The following is a 22446-nucleotide window of genomic DNA, read 5'->3' on the forward strand; positions in this document are numbered from 1 at the left end:
TGATCTGTGGCACTTAATATTTAAGATCTGTGGTCATCGTATTGATGTTAGAATTGTTAGACACGCCTAGAGCAATTGTTTTCCAATTTACCCATTTCTTGCCTTTTAAAATTGTGTTATTTTACGAATTTAATTAAAAATAAACTTGTTTTTTATTGAAAAAGTAGTGTTAGTGTCGTATTTTCATTGCAACGGTGTGAAAACAAGGTAAAAGTTATTTTCTTTATGTTGACATTATACAAACCGATGAAATAAAATCGGCCTCTCTTATTACTAACTATTTTTAACACTAATGTCAACCGATTTTGTCTGTATAATATCAACTAGCATTCAAGAAATACGTGTTGTATACAAATTCAAACAAAATAAACAGTTTATTGTGAGTGAAAAGATAGAAAAACTAGTAGAACGTGATAATTAATTTATTGTTCTGATTTCAACATTTCCGTAAGCCTGGTTTTTATGAGTCACCATTCCGATGAATAGATCATTATTGACGTGAAAGTTAATGTTGATATTAACACCTTTATCTGTTTTTGTTAAACCGATAATTAAAAATAGCCTGTAGGCATTATCCGTGTCGATATGCGATGTTGATCCTAAGCTCGCTACCACCAGTAGCAGTAAAAATCTTCATTTTACCATTAATTCGCCGTAAATACTGTATGAATTTAGATTTGACGTTGTTTTAAAATCAAGTCAAAATACCATGAAAGACTCTTTAATCAAAACACTCTAGATTGTTGCAAGGTTCTGAAATTGAATATATTCGGACTAAAATTCAAACTGCTTTTTAATATAGCGTTTTTAATTCTGTGACTCATGAAAACTGAAGAAAATACAATATTGTAATTATGGTTGGTAGGGTGCATGCGGCAGAGATCCGAATGTTGAGACGGATGTGTGAAGTGACAAGAATGAACAAGGTAAGGAATGAGTATATCAGAGGAAGTGTGAAAGTAGCTCCGCTAATTAATAAATTAAAAAGCGAACAATTAGTTTGGTATGGACATGTGACATGTAGAGAAATGATCTATGTGACTAGGAGATGTATGGAAATGGTAGTGCAAGGTAGAGAGGAAGAGGTCGACCGAAGAATACATAGATGGAATGTGGGAATGACAATATGAGAGAGAGAGAGAGAGGAGTGAGTGTTGAGCTGACTGTTGATAGAAGAGAACGAAATAGAAAAATAAGCTGTGCCGACGTCATCTAGTGGGACAAGGTGAAGAAAAAGAAGAAGAGGGTATTATATGATGCAGAAAATATTGACGTGACAACGTCTTATAATTCGATGGAGCCGGCTTCACGCACGAAAAAACATGACATCATGCGGCGTTAACTCGCTCTGAGGCGTTCCATTTAAGGCTTGAAGTGCAAGCGAGAGCGTGCAACGAGCGACAAAGAGGCACAATCGGCCTCCGCGTTCGGCAGCGTTCGACATCTGTCTCTCTCCTACTTGAGTGAGCGATGCACCTGCGTGGACAGTTGCTATATAATAACATTTACATGTTTTCGTCGAGTATGAAGTTCAGTGAAAAGTGAATGTGGTGTCAATTGCTTATAGCAACGATAATTGAAAAATGAAACCATTCCATCAGTATTTTCTTATGACGTTGTTATGTTCAACTATCGTCAGTAAACCGACTTTACAGACAACTGATTTTTTTTTATACATGGAAGAATAATATTTTGATTTTATGAGTTTCGTAAATTGATTTCTATAGAAATTAAAACAAATAGTGTATCAAAGTGACATCTCAAAAATATGTATTTCTGTAAATTTATTTAGTGAAGACAAGTATTTTCGACCAAGAAGTGTTTTAATTGATTTTGGGATCTTAGTTTTAGTTCTTTCTTCTTTTACAGTCAACGATGGCGACTATGACGGATCAGTATGGCACAACAGGTACCTTGTCCCTGAAATGGGATCCTCGCAACTTGGAGATCAGAACCATGTCAGTGGAACGCACACTGGAACCTCTAGTGCTCCAAGTCACTACCCTAGTAAATAACAAAGACCGGGACGCCAAAAAGAAGAGACGTGAGTCCTTACCGATTTTACATTGGCAATATATAAAACAACAATAAAACTGAATAATTTTTTATCATTGCTTAGATGGTTGGATGAGCTGAGAACTCACCTGGTGTTAAGTGGTTTGGAGCCCATGGACATCTACAATGTATATGCTGCACTCATCTCGAGACATGAGTTCTAAAGTTTCAGTTTTTACAGAACAACTACTGTGTCACCCTTCAAACTGAAATGCATTATTGCTTCATGGCAATAAAATTGCATACACAAATAAAGGATTGTAGTATCAATTATTATTTATTTACCAATTAAAACTCTAGATACAGTGGAGTCATAAGATATTTTCCAGGTTAGTGGTCACACAGTGCTCACTGAGAAATCTATTTGCTCAATCAAATAAATGAAATCTTTGAATCAACTTGCACAAACATAAGCCAGACTCTCCCAAAGTGATTAAATCACCATTGCATGTGTCTCATTGTAAATCAGTTAATGACTTAATTTATATGTATAAACAAGACACATATTGTATACACATAACATACATAATAACTAGCTGGCCTGGCAAACTGTTTTGCCATATAAATTATTTCTAGGAAGGATAAATAACCTAGATACCGACTGCAGCGCCATCTTCCGGGCTGATTTTTAAATCTAAATCATTCTCGAATCCACCTGAAGGTACACAGAAACTTTCATTAAAATCGGTCCAACCTTTTAGGAGGAGTTCAGTGACGAACACAAGCACAGAAGAAATCTTCTACCTATCTATCTTCTTCTTCTATCTTCTACTTCTTCTTCCATCTTCTTCTTCTATCTTCTTCTATATATATAAAAATGAATTGCTGTTCGTTAGTCTCGCTAAAACTCGAGAACGGCTGGACCGATTTGGCTAATTTTGGTCTTGAACTATTTGTGAAAGTCCAGAGAAGGTTTAAAAGGTAGATAAATATGAAAATGCTCGGAATTAAATAAAAATAACAATTTTGTTTTTCCTTTGATGTCCCCCCCGTCGGACAGATTCCTTTTGTTTGTTTTAAGTTTATTTTATACAAAAGTTTAGATATTTTATTTATCGATTGAGGCACTACGAAGTCTGCCCAGTCAGCTAGTATATATATAAAGATTGTCTATCAGATAGACAGATCACCATTTCCTCCACTTAATAACTGAAATGGTTTTATAGGGTTTGATGGGATTTTCACTGGCAAGTAGCTTAAGTTATAAGCTGTCACATAGAAATTAGACTCAATTGGAAGAAATTATAATTGTGGATAAAATTAACTTCGATTGAGACTTCGTAAATCAAGGGGGATATTCTGATACATGTATAATGTCCTATTCTTATAAATATCATTCTTGGAATGTTGATGATTACGGTTTGTGAATTTTGACGTCGTCGTGGCCTAAAAGATGAGACGTCCGGTGCATTCGTATCTAGCGATGCACCGGTGTTCGAATCCCGCAGGCGGGTAACAATTTTTGTAATGAAATACGTACTTAACAAATGTTCACGTTTGACTTCCACGGTGAATGAATCGTGTAATAAAAATCAAACCCGCAAAATTATAATTTGCGTAATTACTGGTGGTAGGATCTCTTTTGAGTCCGCACGGGTAGGTACCACCACCCTGCCTATTTTTGTCGTGAAGCAGTAATGCGTTTCGATTTGAAGGGCGGGGCAGCCGTTGTAACTATTCTGACCCCTTAGAACTCATATCTCAAGGTGGGTGGCGTATTTACGTTGTAAATGTCTATGGGCTCTGGTAACCACTTAACACCATGTGGGCTGTGAGCTCGTCTACCCATGTGAGCAATAAATGTGATTGAAGTATGTATGTGTTCACAGCTGGCAAGTCAAAGCGTGCGAGCGCATTAGTGGCTACTGTGGAACGAGCCACGGAGATCTTCATAGAACGAGGTCAGACCATAGCCTATGAGAATCCAGAGATCACTCAGCAGATGCTGACGGCTGTCGAAGATGTAAGGAAAGCCGGTAAGTTTGGTACATGGATAATTGTTTGTTTTTAATTTACCCTTTGAACTGCTATGTAGGTCATTGGTGCTCAGTGCTCGTAATTATGTCGATTTCTGTTACTAAGCCCCTGGATTGCTTAAATCTTCCTTATTTTGTTTTTAATTGTATGTTTCAGTAATTTAGTCGCTTAGATCCATTTTCTGTATCTTTAGATTCGTCTTTCCCAGACTACTAGATTTTCTGATGCGTTAGTTAGAGAATCGAAGAGAGAAAATATAATTTTTTATTATTTAATTATAAGTACATGCGTTAGGTAACAAGTCAGTTTGTCAGCAATTGTTTTATTGTTTTATTAAGAACACTTACCCTCACTAATACACTACAGAAATCGATATAATTACTTCAGTGCCCTACGTAGGGCACCGGTGACCTGCATAGCAGTTAAAGTATTAATTAACTGAATTACAAGATTAAGTACCCATGTTAAGTAACATATCAGTTAATTGTTTTCTGCTTATAGTTTATTCACCCGCTCTTAATAATTGTTTTTATGATAAACAATAATTACCCTGATTATATTACATTTCCCGTCTTACGTTGAGATGTTGAGTGGTCCATACATATGTGCATTGTGTCCTAATGATGACATGCTGGAGGTTTTTCAGTTACACTTAAACTCGCTTTTATTAAGGCAGATAGAGTCTACCTGTAATAATGATAGTTTAAAAGTTGTATTGTACACTTGAGCACACAAGTTCAATAGTATAAAGGATTAAAGGATAGTGTCGCTGAAGAATAGCATTTTCTATTCTAATGGAGTTCTTGTGAGATGACTAAGGGTTTCATCGGAGATTTTGCAGCGGTATTCAGTCACCAGAGTGTTACTTTTACCGACATAACAATATCTTGCATGGGCTAGTTTATGAATTTCCAAACACTCACATAAACTAATGTGTTTATCGGTGGTGCGTCAGGAGCGACAATGAGCGTCTCGGCTCGCGAGTTCTCGGACCAGCCGTGCGCTTCCTCGGTGCGCTCCGGCATGGTGCGCGCGGCCCGGGGGCTACTGTCTGCCGTCACGCGCCTCCTCATCCTGGCGGACATGGTGGATGTGCATCTGCTGCTGTCCAAGCTCACTGCGGTAAGTTGAAGAGGAAAACCTTGGATATTTCCGGTATACCATCTGAAAATAATGCAATATGAGACGGTTTAGTGGTGGATTTAATTGTGCATTTTCAGGAATTTAAAAGAAAGTTTTCATGACTTCAGTTGTTTAGAGGAAGTCATCAATAACCTGATGTTACCAGAGAAGTCAGCAGTCTGTTGGGATGAAGTAACTATTGATTTTTGTTTTTCGTTATTTCCCTATGGGCAGTGGACATTATGTTGTAGATTAATTTCTGCCTTCAGGTTGGAATCAAACCAGAATATCCAAGGTGTACTGCTTGTGTGTGGGAATGCGAATAGATCAACTCGTCAAAAATATGTCTTCCTGTTTAAGGCAAGCGACGCTCGGCTCTAACCTCTGAGCTGTCCTCAGGTGGAGCAGGACCTGGACAAGCTGAAGGCTGCGTCGTCCCAGTCGGAGGTGGTGGAGCTGGCGCGGCAGTTCGGCCACTCCGCCGCGCAGCTCTCCGCCGCGGCAGGGAAGCGGCAGAACGAGCTCAAGGTACACATTACTCTCCGAAGAGAAATATGGGTCTAGTACGAAGCATCACGCACTGCATATGTTCCAGGAGCCCCGCATGAAGGACGAGCTGGCCGCGGCTCGAGCCGTGCTGAAGAAACACTCGACGATGTTATTGACAGCGTCTAAGGTAATTGACATGGCAGGGGAGCGTCCTTCCGCCCGGCCCGCCCTCACCGAGTGCTTCCGTCCGCAGGTGTACGTGCGCCACCCGGAGCTGGCCGCGGCCAAGGCCAACCGCGACTACGTGCTGCGCCAGGTCTGCTGCGCCGTCGACACCATCGCCTCCGTCGCCAAGGGACAGCCGCTGCCCGACGGTGAGCCCCCAACCAGTCCCCGCCCGTGTGGGCCGAGGTGCGTTCGTGCTCACGCTGTGTTGTTGTTCCAGGGAGCAGCCGCGCGACAGACGGCCCTGGGGAGCTGGCCCAGGCCCTCGACGACTTCGACGTGAGTGGGGGAGGGGGAGGGAATAGTTAGAACAGTTAGATTAGCGTGCACTGTCTCTGAAACAATAGGAAGCTCTCTTGAGGTCCGCGGTTGGACTTCGTGAGATTGATGTAGTTTGATGATGGTCAGAGGCTTAAGAATTAAAAAAAAATGTTGTTGGAACTCGAGATGCTGATATCAATTTGCTAACTTATTCAAAATAATATCTACAGCTCACACGACTTTTATTTGATTGACACGTGGAGTGACAAATAAGACGCATCTTGAGAATTTTAGGTGTTTACTAATCGAATGTTGTCAGGAACGTATGGTCATGGAGCCCTTACAGTATTCGGAGCTGCGCACTCGACCGTCGCTGGAGGAAAGGCTGGAGTCCATCATCTCCGGGGCCGCGCTCATGGCCGACAGCTCGTGCACCAGGTGAGGTCCCCCGCCCCAGTACCCCTGCCCCCGCCCCCGGACCCCGCTCACCGCCCTGTGTTGCAGGGACGAGCGGCGCGAGCGCATCGTGGCGGAGTGCAACGCCGTGCGCCAGGCGCTGCAGGACCTGCTGCACGAGTACATGGCCAACGTGAGTCGTGTTTGAGGTCTTCCTAGTACATGAATCAATGACATAGTGCAGTAACCACGGCTCCCTTCCGTGCCCCCCAGGCCGGCAAGAAGGAGCAGTCGTCGGGGCTGGAGCGCGCCATCGAGTCCATGTGCCGCAAGACGCGGGACCTGCGGAGACAGCTGCGCAAGGCGGTGGTGGACCACGTGTCCGACAGGTGCGGTCCCCGGAGGACGGCCCCCCTCGTCTACTGTCTACAGTGTGCTCTATATATACATTGTCTTGTAGTTTCCTGGAGACGAACGTGCCGCTGCTGGTGCTGATGGAGGCGGCTCGGAACGGCAACGAAAAGGAGGTCGAGGAGTACGCCCTCGTGTTCACGGAGCACGCCAACAAACTCGTTGAGGTGAGCGGCGCCCGCAGCCGCAGCGTGCTGGTGGTTTTGATATGGAATTTATTGTTGTTGTTGTTGCAGGTGGCGAATCTGGTGTGCTCCATGTCGAACAACGAGGACGGCGTGAAGATGGTGCGCCACGCCGCCGACCACATAGAGGCGCTGTGTCCGCAGGTGGGGACCGCGGGGGATGTGAGGGGGACCTCAAGAAAATTAAAGCCTAACTACTACTCTCAAAAACTAACTTGTTGATCGCTTCAACTGCTCGATGACAGCTTGAATTAATACAATAAAAGAATCGATAAGCATACGGTTAGACGCGATAGAGCGAGATAAACAATAATTAATCCGTCGAATCCATTTTTAAACAAAAAATACGAGTAATGATGCGATCGTATTACGGCGAATGTTATTAAATTTGACCTTTATTGCAAAGATAAAGGAAGCTGTTTGATGTGTCGACACGGTGGGAGCGGCGCCGGCGGAGTGCCTCAGAGGCCCGAGACTTTTGTGCGCATTTGTTTAGCGAAATTGGAGCTATCGTTATTACTTTACTCCTGTAGTTGGTGAGGGCATGGTCACCCGATGTTAAGGGGTTATTGTACTGGAATTTACAAATATAACGTGGATAGAACCACCTACTTTGACATATGAGGTCGAAATCTCTAATCTTAACGGTAGGCAGCGGCTTAGCTTTGCCCCTGGCATTACTAACGTCCATGAGCGACGGTAACCATTTACCATCAGGTGGGTGCTCTCGTTTGCCCGCTAGGACAAGAACTAGTACCTACCTATGACTTAAAACAAACACTCGTCTTGTGAGCTCGCACGGGTCTGGACCACCGTCCTGTATATTTCTGCCGTGAAACAGTAATTTAATGGGTGGTGGCGGCATTTACCTTGCTGTCTATGGGCCACTTGTCTGACCGCTAACTGTGGGGCGGGGCGGCAGGTGGTGAACGCGGCGCGCGTGCTGGCGGCGCGGGCCCGCTCGCGCGTGGCGCAGGACAACGCCGCGGCCTTCGCGCACGCCTGGGAGCGCGCCGTGCGCCTGCTCACCGAGGCCGTGGACGACATCACCACCATCGACGACTTCCTCGCCGTCAGCGGTGAGTCCCCCGCGCGCACCCCGCCTGCCCCCCCGCGCTCTGCTCTCACCGTCTGTGTCCGCCCCCCCAGAGAACCACATCCTCGAGGACGTGAACAAGTGCGTGGTGGCGCTGCAGGAGGGAGACCCCGACTCGCTGGAGAGGACCGCCGGCGCCATCCGGGGGAGGGCCGCCAGGTACGCGCGTCCCCCTCTGAACGGACCGGAGTCCCATTGTGTGAGAGTGTCAGGTGCCAGGTAGACTGACCAGCCGCTCTTGCCGCAGGGTATGTTCCGTGGTGACGCAGGAGATGGACAACTATGAGCCCTGCATCTACACCAAGCGCGTGCTGGAGGCGGTCACCGTGCTGCGGGACCAAGGTCAGTCCACCAGATCTACTTTAATTCAAATTCAAATTCAAAATCATTTATTTCAACTTGGATGTCATCAAAAACACACTTGTTGAATGTCAAAATGTAAAAGAAAATGTTAACTCTACCACCGGTTCCAAAAAAAGCCACAGTCCTGAGAAGAACCGGCGAAACAAACTCAGCGGGCTTTTTTTTTTTTTTTGTATTTTCTCAACTATTTTCTTTTTTTTTAAACAAGAAAACATATTTACAGTATACAAAAAAACAAGTCAAAAAAATACAATTCAAATAAATAATAATAATAATGAAAAATGAAAAGGCCAGGAGCGAACGCCTCATTCCCACGTAGTGCCATCTAGTAAAAAATCCTTAACTTTATAATATGCCTTGTTGCACAAACGTTCCTTGACAGTTTTCTTAAATCTATGAACAGGTAGTAGTTGAACGTTTTGTGGGATCTTGTTGAAAAGCTGTACACCCAGCCCCCTGAAAGAGTTGCTTATTTTCTTAATTCGAGCCGCCGGCAACGCAAGCCTATGTTTGTTCCTAGTGTTCACATTATGCAAATCGCAGACTCTGGGGAATTCTACAATGTTTTTACGCACGTACAATAAATTTTCAAAAATGTATTGGGACGCTAAAGTTAGAATTTTGATTTCCTTAAACTTGTCCCTCAAGGATTCCCTCGGGTGCATATTATAAATAGCACGAATAGCCCTCTTCTGCAGGATGAAAATCGTTTCGACATCGGCAGCATTGCCCCATAGCAAAATGCCATAGGACATAACACTATGAAAATAACTGAAATAAACTAGACGTGCCGTATCTTCATCAGTATACGTTCGTATTTTTTTTACCGCAAACGCTGCAGAACTAAGTCTATTCGCTAACTTGCATATGTGAGGACCCCACTGCAGCCTGGAATCAACTGTTATACCAAGAAAAACTGTCGAATCAACAAGCTCCAGTGTCTCTCCACTTACAATGATATTAGTGTCTACTTGTCTAACATTAGGTGTGGTAAATTTTATACATTTTGTTTTTTGTTATTTAATAACAGATTATTAACACTAAACCAATGTACCACGCGCGAGATAGCATCATTCACATCGTCATAATCTTCCAATTGTCGTTTAATTTTAAACAATAAGGATGTATCATCAGCGAATAATACGACCTCGTGACGGGTTTCAATAAACTTTGGTAAATCATTGATATACACAAGAAATAAGAAGGGACCCAATATGGAACCCTGAGGAACACCCATATTAAGTAAGACACCGGAAGATCTCTTTCCTTTAACGTCTACCTTTTGGATTCTTCCGGATAAATAAGATTTAATAAGTTCTAATGAAACGCCCCTAATACCATAATGGTGTAATTTCCTCAACAATGTATTATGCTCAACACAATCAAAAGCTTTAGATAAGTCGCAGAATACCCCAAGGGCATTATGCGATTCCTCCCAAGCCTGAAAAATATTTTTAATAAGATCTACACCTGCATCAATAGTCGAACGGCCTCTAGTGAATCCATATTGTTTGTTATGAAGCAGGTTATTGGAATAGAAATGGTTCAAAAGCTGTTCCAAAATAATTTTTTCAAAAATTTTACTCAAAGTTGGTAGTACTGAAATGGGTCTAAAGTTAGTGGGGTCAAAAGTACTACCAGATTTAAACAGAGGTATTATTTTACTATATTTCATTAGATCAGGAAACACACCACTATCAATACAGTCATTAAATATTGTAGCAAGGTAAGGTGCGATTATATCAATAATGGATTTTATAACCTTAATTGATATTCCCCATAAATCACCAGTTTTTTTAATGTTAATGAGCTTGAAATTATCAATTATGTCCTTTATAGCAATATTTGTGAACTTAAAGTTAACACTGCATTTATCAACATGATCTTGCAGTAATGATTCGGCGACGGTAGGAGATGAAATTAAAGATTTTGTAGTAGAAGCTGGGATATCAGCAAAGTAGCGCTCAAAAGCACTGGCCACTTCTTGATGAGAAGTTATTATTTTATCATTGATTTTCAAAATTGATTCAGCATTACTGTTTCTGACATTCCCAGTCTCCCTATTAATGATATTCCAAGTCATTTTAATTTTGTCAGGTGCATTTTTTATAAGATTGCCTAAGTGCAATGACTTGGCCAATGTACATACTTTTTTAAACAACTTGGAATATTTACAGACATACTCATGAAATGACTTATTATGATTATATGATTTTTCATGATAAAGGTCATATAATCTCTGCCTACTTTTGTGAATTCCAACAGTCGCCCATTCATTGAATGATCTTTTATTATGTAAGATCAGAGTTTTAGAAGTAAAGATGGCACTAAATTCATCATTAATGCAATTAAATAAATCCATGTAGTGAACATTAGGATCTTCACTATAACAAACATTCGCAATTTTTGCCAAAACTTTACCTCTAAACTTCTCCATACGTCTAATATTAATAGGAACAAACTGTAGGTTTCTTGAACTATTAACATCTGTAACAGATTTAATTTTAAAAGATATGAATTGTCCACTGTGGTCTGAACTTAAATGATTAATAATATATTTATGCAAAGGTTTTACGTTTGTGAAAATATTATCTATACAGGTTGCCGATGTGCTAGTTTTTCTTGTGGGCTCTGAAAATAAATTGCTAAGGTTATATGATTTTAACAATGTTCTGAATCTAATAGTGGCATTTGTATTTTCTAATAAATTTATATTAAAATCACCACAGATAAAAATATGTTTATTAGAAACAGAAAGCTTTAATAAAACATGTTCCAATATATTTTCAAAAGAATCATATAACGAATTCGGGGGCCTGTACACACTTACAACAATGAATTGCTCAAGCTCTACACATGCCATTTCAATAATCCGTTCCACAGAGAGGCTCACAATGTCTCTACGTTCCTTACATTTATAATTTTTATTAACAATGATAAGAGAGCCTCCTCGTATAGCATTCTCTCTGCAGAAGGAACTCATAACCTGGTGATTTTTAAAATTACAATTTAATTCATATTTTTTAAGCCAATGTTCAGTTACACATAGAAAGTTGACTTTATTGTAATCTAGAAACAAATCAATTTCAAGTTCTTTACCCATCAAACCTTGTAAGTTCTGATGCACCAGGTTGATCACAGTTGTTTTCAAAGAAACAGTATTTGTTGATGGGCTGTGTCCAAATAAATCATATTTACTGCAAGAGGTAAACTCTGTTGTCTTAGTATTTAATTTAAATTGCTTGGAACGGATTCCAAATTAATAGATGTCATATTTTTTTCCTGCTCAAAAGAAGCAGTAGGTTGATTAGCCAAATTCATGGCTAGATAAATGTGTAAAAAATAATGTAGCGAGTTTGCTACTTGTCTAAAATTGTAGCTACCTAAATAGTATTTGTTAGGTTTTGTCATACTAATACATTTATTTTTTATCATGCAATTAATGTCAATAGTGTAAAATATATTTTGTGACTTGCATGGTGTCATGACATAATAATTATTTACATTTGAAATTGTTTGCATAAAATCATTAATACTATGTCTCATTTTGTTTTCCGCTGGCATACTCTGAATAAATGGAAATGCAAACATGATGATCTTTTTCACCTGTAGTGTTAATAATTGATTTATTTGATATTTTATATCTCTTATATCTGCATTTCCCCTTCTCCCAATCATTATAATTATTGTTGTGTTTGGGCAATGAGTCACATTTAAAATTCTATTAAGGATGTGGGTACATGAAGCCCCTGGCATACAATAATTTATGACAGATTGTCCCGAACACAGATCATTCAGCGCTACACCCATATTTTTCCCTAGTTCATCACTGAATATTTTAATAATGTTTGTTGTAAGCAAAGGTTTAATTATATTGTTTACAACGGGCTTACAGGTAGAAATAGAATATTGATTTTGACTATTGGAATGGTCTGGTAGTGGAGAACCTGATATAGAGCAGTGGCATTTGCAATTAGCATATTGTAATGTCAAAGATTCAAATCGCTCTTTATTATTATTACATAAATCAAGCAGATTATCCATCACCGATATATGTTCACATATGTCCTTTTGGGCATATTCATAATTTTTAGTAACACTGTCCAAATCTGTTTTCAATGAATTTATTTGTGAGGTTAACTTTTCTATTTCTAACTCATGATTGTGATGAACATATTGTAATTTTTCAAGTGAAATAATTAGTTTTGTACGCAGTGCATTTCGTTCTTTGCATATAGTTTTTATATAATTAATAGATTTTCTAGATTTCAATAGTTGCTGCGTTTTATTTATAAACTTATTTAATTTAGTGTATCTCTTATAATTTTTCTTACTAAGAACTAATCGAGAGGAATGTGTACTATCGGAGTCACCACCAGTCAAATCTATTGTAGGTATGTCACACTCAGAGGTGGTGATCACTGTTCCCGAAGCTGGTTCACTCTCGATCAGTTCCGAGTACAGGCTCTGTGTTTTTTGGGCTTTTAGATTTGTTATCTCTAACTGTAAATTAGAGATACAATCATGTGCCTGAGAAAGTTTGACTTTCAGTTCAGCTGAGAGTTGGAGCGACTCAACATACTCACCGCTGCACTGATCGAAGCCGTCTACAACATTTTGTAATTTCTTGTTAGTCTCAAGAACTTCATTGTATTCAATGGAGAGCTGAGACAACTGTCCTTTCAACATAGTATTTTTCTTAATTACCTGGAGTGTTTCGACTTCGTTGTCTTCTCTCTCTTTTAACAGTTGTTGACACTGTTCCCGTGATGTTTTCAGTTGTTGAAGAGCCACTTGAAGTTGGTCATCAACTTGACGAGCTTTGGTACCTCTGGTCATCATTTTGGATTTGCAGAAATTGATAGTACCCACGTAAAAATAAAAAATAAAATTTTTTACAATTATGCAGTAAAATGCACTAATTAAATGTTTTACGTAACAATAAACTTATATTATCACTTAGGTATATGTTTTATACAATTATAAGTACAATAAAGAACTTATAACTATTTAATTTAAATAATAATTGGGAGAGCACAATAATATTGACAAGTAGCGGTCAGTGTTGCCAGCCGAAAAAAAAAGCTTCATTCAGAGCACATTTAATGCTCTCACTCATACAAGGTTCGTGTTTTTGCGAATTAAATAAAAAAAATCTTTTTAATACGCTTTTATTAGCTTCAGACGTGTATCTTAGTATGTAACGGAATCTTTCAACATGATTTTGACCCCTTTCAAAACGTCGGATTAACTCGAAATTTGGTATAGGTACTTACTAAGGACTGATGACAATTCAACATTAAAAAAATAATTGAAAAAATTGAATTTCAACTAAAAAATTAAAAATATAAAATTGTTCAAGAAAACTAACAAAATACGCTTTTATAGAAAATCCACCAAAAAAATTTAAAATAAATTTTAATAAATTTGAATTAAAATAGTGTAAGAAAAAAATGATTTTACTGTAAAAAAAGCGTGGGGTGCATAGTATCAGTAGTTATAAATATTTTATAAACAGATATGAGTAAAGGGTTATTTTGATAATATCCTGAAAAGCACCCCGCGCTTTTTTTACAATAAAATCATTTTTTCTTACACTATTTTTATTTCAAATTTATTAAAATTTATTTTACTATATAATTATTGTAACTTAACATATACAAAAAATCTATTAGTTATGTGGTCGGTCGTATGTTAGTACGGAGTCGCCTCGTGACAATGAATCGGTAGTGGCTCCGGCACTCGTGACGTCATTTGAGGTCAAAACGCGCGGCGACATATGACGTCATCGTGAATTGTGGTCTTGAATGCGTATATAACATTTCTCGTCTGTGCCGCTGATGGGCGAGGAGTTCCCTGGTCAGCTCCCGGCCCGGTTGAGGAGTTGGTATCTGGAGTCCCCTCCTTTTATTAGCCGTAGCTAGGAATGCAAAGTATCAATAGAATGAATGAAAGTACGAGAGGAATAAATGCGAGAACTGGTATGATAAAGAGGCTCGGAATGAATGCGTGACCTAGTTTTTAAGCCCCCTATGGGCAGGAGTATCAACTATAATTAAAATTAAAACAAAAAATGTAAATATGAATCTCTGGCTTTGTTGTTTGCTAGAGGTACGGATATAAAAAAAAAAAAAATGTCAAGATGCGCTGTCATCGAAGCTGTACGCCATTGGACAGGTTAGGATCTGACTGCAAAAATGACGGTCCCCCTGTTTATTTGTATCCCACTGATGAACGAGCTGGTGGAGTGGGGAGGCGGCCCCCTGCGTGGTCCTATTAATTCTTCTGCGTGGCCGGAGGAGGGTGATCCTGGATGTATTGAAGCGCTCTCACGATGGCTTCGGGTATCGGAGGGGGCGTGGGAATGAAGGATCCCTGGAATTTCCAAAGCATTTAATCACAAACGAATCGTAACATCTATATGTCGGAGACGGTCATTAGTTTAGCTAAACGAAACGCAGCGCGATTCCCGAGAGATGGCAGCACGATTGCGGTATCGTCGGAACTCGGCTAACTTCGTGCTACGACAAAACCTAGCCGATGGAGGCGCGTAGACGCCATCACACTCACCAACCAGCCTTCTTGAAGAGCGGTGTCTCCGTTCTAAGAACTGTCATTCATTTTCGTTTGCTAACGTCAAAAGAAGATTTCTAAATTGTTCTAAAACAACAAACGTGATTGATGTACTCAATATTTCTCTTAGCTCGATCCCCCTATTCGCCCCTACGATGTCTGACGACAGTGTTAATAGTTGTGGCTTCTCCGACATCTATATGTTAATAATACGTGGAGCAAAAACTTTATACCCCTTTTTACGAAAATTGCGCGGACGAAGTATGAAATTTCCCACACTTATAGAGAATATAGAGAAAGAGTGCAGAATGCTAATTTTTTTTTTAATTATGTATAAGAAATACATTAAATCTATTTAAAAAAAACATTACACACGCTACCATGTCTTTGACACACACGCATATATACTCTTTTGTTTATTGCTTAAAATCTGTGGTTATATTGAGAGTAGATTAATATTGTTTTATTTGTCTATAGTGTAGTCTTGGCGAAATCTGTGATTATAGAAGTACTTTGTCTACCAAGTCTTCAACAATAGAACCATAATAATGTTCAAACTTATAGTTTTAATTAATTATTATAGTAGAAATTCGACTACTGGGGGACTACTAATTTAAAATTCACGTTCGCCACGACACTAAGCCGTAGTCCGGAACGAGGAGTGTTTAGGAGGAAACTTTAAATATGTGATGGTCACCTGCGGCTGGTAACCGTTCTCGTCGGCTACGTACTGGATCTCGACGAGTTGACCGTCGGGCGCGGTCCAGCTGACCCTGCCCTGGACGCTCGGTATCGGGTTCTCCTGAAATTGAGAATCAAGAGGATCTGATTGAAAAATCGGACGACTAGTCTCTGGTCTGGAGTCTATATCGTTGTCACGGGCCCACTTCTCTAGCGTTTTTTTCTTTTTAGAACATAGTTCCTTATGGGACGATTCGGAGGGGAACTCTAACCGAGAAAAAACGTCCGTAACGTAAGATTTTTATTAGTAATGCACAATTTTTTTTTTATTATTCATTGACCACGATCTCAGAGCGTTCGTTTACGCAATACACTAACTCTTATGCAAACAACCGTGAATAAAGTGTACCACAATAAGCTCGCACATTACTGAATGACCGTGGGTGGTTGCGAAACCTCCAGTTTTAACTTAAACCTCTAAACGAGCAATTCTTGTATATTAATGAAACCTGAATCTCGGAAACGGCTCCAACGATTTTCATAAAATTTAGTATACAGGGGATTTCGGGGGCGATAAATCGATCTAGCTACGATTTATTTTAGGAAATTTTGTTTTAATCTCGTTTTCAATAATCCTCTTCCAGACATCTATCGATTGGCGAATAATAATACTATTTTTAAATACACAATAACACTAAAGGTATTTCAGCAGATGGCGTTGTTAAGACACCCGAAAAACACAAATTGTAAAAAAAAAAAAACTGAGAAAAGCTCGGTCATCGTCTAGTTTTCTTTATACCTCGAATAGAACTTAAAATTTATATTTTTATAATAAGGAATTTCGTCCCTATCCGGTGTCCCACGACACCACACATCTTTTTTTATATTTTTTTTCTTAGACGGGTGGACGAGCCTTGTGTTAAGTGGTTACTGGAGCCCATAGACATCTATAACGTAAATGCGCCACCCACCTTGACATATAAGTTCTAAGGTTTCCGTTTTTACAGTACAACGGCTGCTACTGCGTCACGATAGAAATAGGCAAGGTGGTGGTATCTACCCGTGCGGATTGACAAGAGGTGTTACCACCAGTAAAAACGAAATTTACGAAATTCGGCATTGAAATAGTTTGAGAGTCTTGGAGAAGAGACGGATTTGGTTTAGAGAAGTCGTCGCGGCCTTATGGATAAGACGGCCGGTGCGTTCGTATCTAGCATCGCCTCTGTGCCGGGGTTCGAATCTCGCAGGCAGCCACCAGTTTTTCTGATCAAATACTTGACAAATCTTCACGATTTAGTTCCACGGTGAAGGAATGAAATCGTGTAATGAAAATATATATAATAAAAAACGATGCGCGTGCAACTTGGTGCGCGTGAATGAAGTGAAACTTCTTTTTCGATGTGTAGTATTGTGTGGTTCTCTTCATTTTTCATCTTTAAATCAGATAGCTCTTGTAATAGGGAATGCTGTGTACAAGAGATGCGACATCTTCAACATTTATATTATATGCATTTTAAATTATAGATAGAAAAATAAATATGTATGTATTTCTAAATACTTCATTAATATTTTGGACGCTGCCCGTTGCTAACGCTCGCGCTGGCCTGTAACAGGTATAATACGCGCTTGCGTTCGAGTGCCACGCACCGCTCTCGCTCTGTCTCTTTTTATTCCCCCTCCCCAGGAGCGTTATAACGCAACGCAACCGTAACGTATAACGCAACCTTGTTGGAAGTCCCATTTGATTTTTATTTTGTTTTTTCTTAATTTTTTATAATTTACTAATTTTACTAATTTATATCATATTCTGAGTATGTACACACGTACGGAGTCTTCATTCCCGCAAAGAACCAAAGGGAAACGGGGGTGACTGAAAATCAGCGCTGTTCAATTTATCAACCTTGAACAGCAATAGCTGAGCCACCTCCTTTTGTCTTTTTCTCTTTTTTTGCTTTTCTTTTTTTTGTATTTCATTTTATGATGTGAAAGGCAATAAATGATCTTTATTATTATTATTATTATTATTAGAAGTTTCACTTCAAAAACAAATTTATATTTGCGTAATTAGAAGATCTGGGAACGTCTTGTGAGCCCGCACGCGTGAATAGCACCACCCAGAAATAGTTTACCAAATTTATTTCCATTTAACCACCGATCGAACTCACATCCTGAGGGTTCTTCAAGCCGCCAGTTTCGTCGGCTACTATGCCGTTTTCCGTTTCGAACGTCCAGTGGTAGGCGCCGTCCGGATTCACGTCTAGTTCCTGTCTGATTATCTTGGCGTCTCGATTGGCATTGGCATTGGCAATGACGTGCGAAACGTCGGCCGCGACGCATCCAAGGGCGAGTGTGACTAGCAGACAGTTCTGTAAAATGGATTAGGTCTTACAATCTTAGGTATTAAGGTACTAGTAGTACTGTACTGTAAGGTACTAGACCTTACAATTAATAACCAGGGAGATGATGATTGTCTAACGTGATACAACGGAACCAATTAATTAATAAATATATCGAGGGGTGAAAGGCCATTTGGTTTGAGCGACGTTTTTGCAGCTTTACAGGAGAGTCATTTAAAGCTTAAACATTTGGAAAAAATAGCATAAAAAACTTCTTCAGCCATTTGAATGGCGTAAACTTAATAATAATTGAAGTTCAATTAAAAACATCGAACTGTTGATGCTGATACAAAATAAAACGCATCTTTAATTACTGGTGGTAGGACCTCTTGTGAGTGCGCACGGGTAGGTACCACCGCCTGCCTATTTCTGTCGTGAAGCAGTAATGCGTTTCGGTTTGAAGGGTGGGGCAGCCGTTGTAACTATACTGAGACCTTAGAATTTATATCTCAAGGTGGGTGGCGGATTTACGTTGTAGTTGTCTATGGGCTCCAGTAACCACTTAACACCAGGTGGGCTGTGAGCTCGTCCACCAAAGCAATAAAAAAAATACAAAGATATATGTTGCGTTGTAAGCGAAATGTCGCATCAATGAAAACGCTACCCGCTCCGCTTGTGACAGAGTTTTTATCTCGTTTCGAATGTCAAAACAGATTTGTGATATTGACCGCGACCTTTGCTTATGTTAATTATGTTGTGTTGTAATCCATATGCTTAAAAAAGTCCAGTAAATTCCGATCCGTTATGACAATCGCAGCGTACGTCTATTGAAACTAAGCATGCGTCATCTGTTATCGCCTGAATAAGTTACAGGTATCAGAGACTGACAAACATACTTATGTATGTTTAAATATACTAGTGGGCCCCTGGTAGACGAAATTCGACTATAATTAATTGAAATTATAAGTTTGTACACTATTATGATTCTATTGTCAATTTCTTCAATTTCAATTTCTATAATATAATCACAGATTTCACCAAGACTCCACTATAGACAAATATTAATAAAGTCAAAACAATATTTAATCTATTCTCAATTTGACCACAAACTTTAAGCAATAAGAAAAGTTTGACAATAAATAAATATTATGCATGCGTGTGTGTGTCAAATACATGGTAGTAGTGTCTGTAATGTTATTTTTATTGATTTTATGTACATACATTCTATGCATAACTTAAAAAAAAAAAAAAAAATTTACACTCCTTCTCTATATCTATACTCCCATACTAATATTATAAAGAGGAAAGATTTGTTTGTTTGTTTGTATTGAATAGGCTCCGAAGCTACTAAAGCGATTTGAAAAAAAATTTCACTGTTCGGAAGCTACACTATTCCCGAGTGACATAGGCTACAATCTTTATATAAATATTCAATTTTTATATATCAAATAAAAAAATTACCTAAAATATTCTTCACATCGCGTGCGCTGCTACGACTTTGTAGAACACATTATTATTTACAAAAAGTGTCGCGACAGCATTATTATAGTTATGCCGCAATAGGTGTTCTTTTATTTAAAAAAATAAAACAACGTCAAATATCGTTGAAATTTTTGTTAAAGACCCGAGCGGAGCCGGAGCGGGCCGCTAGTTCTTTATAAGTTTAGAAAATTTTATACTCACCCGTCCGCGCAATTTTCGAAAAAAGGGGTACAAAGTTCTTACTTCACGTATTAATATATAGATTTCAAAAAGATTGCCTACGGTTTTAAAACAAAACTCACCATTCTTTCGAGTGATCACCGTCCCAATGAGTGATGGCGGTCTGACCCGGCTCTTTATAAATACGAGCTTCTCCGATGATTGCATTTGTAATGAAAGATAAACACGGCGAAACGAACTTCGGCATTGAGAGTACGCAGTGACGTTAACGTTACCACGCGTTAACGTTAGGGAAATATTTTGCTACGAAAATATAATGTTGTTACACATCACTACATATTTACTACGCGCATTGTATCTTTTTTTCCTACCTAAGCTGATGGTCTTGAGAGACCATATCAGCGTCACCGGCCGGGTAGGTGAGTCACGGGGCTCAAACCTGACGTTGCTAGCATGAACCCTAGCAAGAGCCGTGCTTCGCAGAATCTATCACCGGATCGGAAACGCGACCCACTGAGAAGATCCGGCGAGAAACTCGGTGGGCTGTGTCTGTGGGTTAATCTACTCGCCGAGCCCTTCGTCGCAAGCGACGGGTTCGACGAGAACGGTGACCGGCGCATTGTATCTCTCCACTGCTGGCCTCTTATAGTCTGCTGCTAAGAACGGTCCCCCGGGCAGGGGGACACACAACGCCCAAACGATTACTTACATATTACCAACAAGCTCAGCAATTGAGGTCACGGTAGCAGAGATCCCGCGTAAAACTGTCCAGGGTACCGTCGTAAACGTCCAAATAATGTATTTATAACACGCTCGGCTATGAGAACGATGGTGCCAATTCTCTCACCGGATTGCACATGGCAAAAAGACAGAACAGAGAAATGCGAGAGATCTGTGCTCAGCCTTGAAGGCGTTTAAATATTATTTTTTTGCTTAGATGGGTGGACGAGCTCACGGCCCACCCGGTGTTAAGTGTTGCCGGAGCCCATAGACACCTACGACGTAAATGGGTGGTGGGACCTACCCGTGCGGACTTACAAGACGCCCTGCCACCAGCAATAAATAAATAATGAACTAGGGAATTTAGAGTAGACGCAGCAGAATTAGGTCGGACCGCGGTCCCCCTCCGCGGGCTTAGAAGCCACCTCCACCACGAGTTGATATATCTCGATGTTGCCACGTTAAGCTCTTAAATTTTTATGCATGTATAAACATTAAACAGCCGGACAATGGATATGTCGTCGCATGAATATGTTTGCCCGATGCGGGAATCGAGCCCACGACCCTCGGCTCGGCTGTCACCGAGTCGTATTTCGGCGCATTCTAAACATGCACCACCGAATTGTTTGTTTTAATCAAAATTTTTTTTGTGTATTTCGATGTTCAGGAAATACACTTTTAAAAGAATAAGGCACTAAAATCATTTTCCTTCGAACAAGCGCATTCCTGACGTTACGACCTTACGGTTCTGCGATCGTTTTTTTATTTAACACGTTGCCTAATTACCCTTGAATAGGTAAATATTAATGGGAGTCTCTTGAACTTTGACCTGTCGTGGTTACTTAGAAACGTAATTCGACCTCAAGATCGTATTTGCATATTCATAATGCTCGAAGATCTAAGGCTGGTCGACCTCACGTGAGAAAGTTATTATGAAACGCAATAGAATTTGGACTATTGAAGTCCTTACGGCCTAATTGATAAGACGCCCGGTGTTGGTATACCGCAGGCTGGTACCAATTTCTCTAATGAAATACGTGCTTGACAAATGTTCACGATTGACTTCCACCCTGCCTATTACTGCCAACTACACTACTTTGCCAACATTACTGAAGCAGTAATGCGTTTCGGTTTGAATGGTGGGGCAGCCGTTGTAACTATACTTGAGACCTTAGAACTTTATCTCAAGGCGGGTGGCGGATTTACGTTATAGATGCCTGTGGGCTCCAGTAACCACTTAACGCCAGGTGGGCTGTGAGCTCGTCTATCCACCTAAGCAATAAAAAACCTATTACTGCAATTTAAAAGAAATATTCGATAAAAATAAATGTGGTGTCGTGGGACACCAGGTAGGAACGAAGTTTCTTCGGCTAATGTAGAATCGACACAATTTGCAAAAAAAGAAATGGTGCTCAATTTTATGTAGGTTTTCTGGGTTTTTCTCTTAAATTTTGCTGATTAGTTTTTATTTAAGTACGGGAAAGTATTTAGGAAATAATAAATTACGTAAAATAAAAAAAATAGTAATTCAATTATCAATTAAAATAACAAAATATATCTCTTTATTTTTGGTTGACAACATAAAATTACATAGAAATAGAAATAATTACTAAATAAATAGAGAGAGAAGGGATTAGAGAACGAAAAGAAAGAAGGAGAAAGAGAAAGGTATTATACGCTTGTGTATGCGACTGTCGCGCCTGCGCACGTCTCATTTAACGGTTTTATTCCACGCACTTTTTTCCACGGATTTTTCCACGCACTTTTTTCCACGGATTTTTTCTTACGGTTTACTATCACATTTTTTTTAGTTCGGTCGCGCAGCAAAATCCCTATCCCCTCCAAGCCTGCCGTAAGGAACTTCGTTCCAAAAATGTTCCATTAAAATTTGGTT

General features: G+C 39.7%; 2 protein-coding genes across 6 annotated transcripts in view; one reads left to right on the forward strand and one right to left on the reverse strand.

The window, feature by feature from the left end:
* The window catches only part of alpha-Cat (catenin alpha), a 34218-nt gene continuing 11772 nt past the window's right edge, over positions 1-22446 (forward strand). For 2 of the 4 annotated variants that reach the window (XM_089731452.1, XM_089731451.1), the window contains exons 1-16: positions 310-379; positions 1870-2044; positions 3885-4031; positions 4988-5154; positions 5554-5682; positions 5750-5830; positions 5897-6017; positions 6089-6147; positions 6449-6567; positions 6634-6718; positions 6799-6914; positions 6986-7103; positions 7173-7265; positions 8044-8200; positions 8271-8376; positions 8465-8559. In XM_089731452.1, the coding sequence (XP_089587578.1) occupies positions 1876-2044; positions 3885-4031; positions 4988-5154; positions 5554-5682; positions 5750-5830; positions 5897-6017; positions 6089-6147; positions 6449-6567; positions 6634-6718; positions 6799-6914; positions 6986-7103; positions 7173-7265; positions 8044-8200; positions 8271-8376; positions 8465-8559 (1762 nt within the window). In that variant the 5' untranslated portion in view covers positions 310-379; positions 1870-1875. Of the gene's footprint in view, positions 208-309; positions 380-1869; positions 2045-3884; positions 4032-4987; positions 5155-5553; positions 5683-5749; positions 5831-5896; positions 6018-6088; positions 6148-6448; positions 6568-6633; positions 6719-6798; positions 6915-6985; positions 7104-7172; positions 7266-8043; positions 8201-8270; positions 8377-8464; positions 8560-22446 lie in introns of those variants that run through there. The other 2 variants (XM_028174083.2, XM_028174084.2) reach the window with 2 other exon arrangements.
* Positions 14714-20028, reverse strand: CPR6 (cuticular protein RR-1 motif 6). Of its 2 annotated transcripts, none has more exons than XM_089731453.1 (4): positions 19955-20028; positions 18000-18200; positions 15851-15955; positions 14714-14955 (listed from the first exon to the last, which is right to left on the reverse strand). In XM_089731453.1, the coding sequence occupies exons 1-4, from the start codon at positions 19955-19957 to the stop codon at positions 14857-14859; spliced, it is 408 nt and encodes a 135-aa protein (XP_089587579.1). In that variant the 5' UTR covers positions 19958-20028; the 3' UTR covers positions 14714-14856. The 2 variants fall into 2 exon arrangements, with proteins under 2 accessions (XP_089587579.1, XP_089587580.1); XM_089731454.1 differs by having other exon boundaries at positions 14779-14955; positions 15885-15955.

Source organism: Bombyx mandarina, chromosome 11 (assembly GCF_030267445.1).
Source record: "Bombyx mandarina strain Sakado chromosome 11, ASM3026744v2".
Taxonomy (NCBI): Eukaryota; Metazoa; Arthropoda; class Insecta; order Lepidoptera; family Bombycidae; genus Bombyx; species Bombyx mandarina.